At 37.2% G+C, this 2,358-nt stretch overlaps 1 protein-coding gene across 1 annotated transcript in view; it reads right to left on the minus strand.

Annotated features, from left to right (window-relative positions):
* The window catches only part of LOC106878143 (dynein axonemal heavy chain 3-like), a 37,710-nt gene that overhangs the window by 1,366 nt on the left and 33,986 nt on the right, over positions 1-2,358 (minus strand). Inside the window, exon 15 of the mRNA XM_014927263.2 lies at positions 1,657-1,747. Within this exon, the coding sequence (XP_014782749.1) occupies positions 1,657-1,747 (91 nt within the window). The remainder of the gene's footprint in view (positions 1-1,656; positions 1,748-2,358) is intronic.

The following is a 2,358-nucleotide window of genomic DNA, read 5'->3' on the forward strand; positions in this document are numbered from 1 at the left end:
GTGAATGGATTTGGTAGCTGGAAACTGAAAAGAAACCCATCATATATATATATATATATATATATATATATATATATATATGTATGTGTGTGTGTGTGTGTGTGTGTGTCTTTGTGTTTGTCTCCAACCACCATGTGACAACCAAAGTCAGTTTCTTTCCATCTCCACAACTAAGGAGTTTGGCAAAGAAATATTGATAGGCAAGGCTTAAACAAAATATAAGTACTGAGTTTGATCCCACTGTGCAGAACCTTGGTTTAATGTCTTATAGCTTCAAAGCAACAAATAATGAGGGACAGAAATTGCAAGTCGCCCATCACATATGTACATACATGCATGCATGTGAGCAAGCAAATGAATGAATGAATGGAAGAAAGAACGTACATATGAGGAGGTACTGAAAAGGTCCTAGCTTTAAGTGTGTCATGAAAGACGTGATTGGAGGCCCAACTTTCATGAGTTCTTTTAGAGGGCTTAGAAAAACTGAAGGACTGCTGCAATAAATGTGTGAATCTGAGAGGGGAATATGTTGAATAAAATCATAATTAAATGATACTCCTGTATTTTCTTTAACCCAAAGTCAGAAATTTTCCAGCATCCACCTCATACGTATGTATGAATGAATAAATGATTGGCTGCTCTCCATGTGTGACAATTAAACCATTCAGGTTTTGGCTCTAATGTTAATCATGTTAACCCTTTTGTTACCATATTTCTGTTGAGATGCTCTGTCTTTGTTTCAATTAATTTTTTAAATAACGAAGAATTCAGTAAAATAACTTAGTTATCATTAAGCTAATGTAAGGAACACAAAGTGTGACTAAGGTTTGGTGGAAGATTTTAATTCAGAACTTTTGGAAACAAGACATTTGTACTACAGAGCCAGAGGCAGTTTCAGCCAGGTTGGTATCAAAAATGTTAAACTCCCACTGTCACATGTACACATGGGTTGTCTGCAGTCGAGGATGGGCTATGACTAATGTAGTTGAGTTTACACAAACAATGGCTCAAATCTGTCTAAGACATTCCATTGTCTAGACTTAGACTTGTTTAGGTGCAAGTGTGGCTGTGTGATTAAGAAGTTTTATTCCTAACATCATAGTTTCAGGTTCAATCCTACTACATAGCACCTTGAGCCCCAGACTGACTAAAGCTTTGTAAGTGTATTTGGCAGATGGAAACCAAAAGAAGCCGGTCATATACATAACAAATGAATAAATGAATGAATGTATGTATGTAAGTATGTATGATGTATGTATGTACACAGAAGAGACTCAGAGAGACAAATATTTGCATTTACTCCATATACATATGTACGTATATGTAAGTAAATGCAAGTACGTGTACATCTGAGTCACTATATGTTGACAGCTGTAAACGATTGTCACTATCATATAAGTAGTGTCAATCATTTCCAGTGTTCTGTGAAAACATGTCTGGCCATGGAGAAACATTACCTTGCTTGGAAACAGGTGAGGTTAGTGACATGAAGGGCATCTGGCTGTAGAAAAATATCAGTAAACTCCGTCCAACCCAGGCAAGCATGGAAAAGTGAGCATTAAAACAATGATGATAATGATGATGGTGGTGGTGGTGGTGGTGATGATGATGATAAGCACTAAGAATAACACTAATCTCAGCAGGAAAAAAACTTACTTTGGAAATTTGCATACTCCAAGAGAAACGAGAGTCTTTTAGCTGCTTCATTAATCTCTGTAGCCAATTTATATATCGTTACATCCATTGACTGGAATTAAAAAGTACAGTGAAACACAACTTAAAAATGAAGGGGCTTTACAACCCCTTACAAAGTGAAAATTTTACAGCATGCATACATGGAAAATATTCGTTGGAGCGGGCATGGCTGAGTAGTTAAGAAGTTGTTTTATAACCATGTGGTTTCAGGTTCAATTTCATAGCGCAATCAGGTTTTTTCTATAGCCCAAGCCTGATCAATGGCTTGTGAGAGAATTTGGTAAACAAAAACTATGTACCAGCCTTTTTCTTTCTCTCTTGCTCCGGCTGTGTGTGTGTGTGCATGTACATATGTATATATGTACACACATATATATATATATATATATATATATATATATATATATGTATGCATGTATTCATGTATATGTGTGAATGTGCCTGCATGTATGTACAAATGTACATCATCATCATCATCATCATCATCGTTTAACGTCCGCTTTCCATGCTAGCATGGGTTGGACGATTTGACTGAGGACTGGTGAAACCGGATGGCAACACCAGGCTCCAGTCTGATTTGGCAGAGTTTCTACAGCTGGATGCCCTTCCTAACGCCAACCACTCAGAGAGTGTAGTGGGTGCTTTTACGTGTCACCCGCACGA

The sequence above is a fragment of the Octopus bimaculoides genome, chromosome 7 (genome assembly GCF_001194135.2).
Source record: "Octopus bimaculoides isolate UCB-OBI-ISO-001 chromosome 7, ASM119413v2, whole genome shotgun sequence".
In the NCBI taxonomy this organism is placed as follows: domain Eukaryota; kingdom Metazoa; phylum Mollusca; class Cephalopoda; order Octopoda; family Octopodidae; genus Octopus; species Octopus bimaculoides.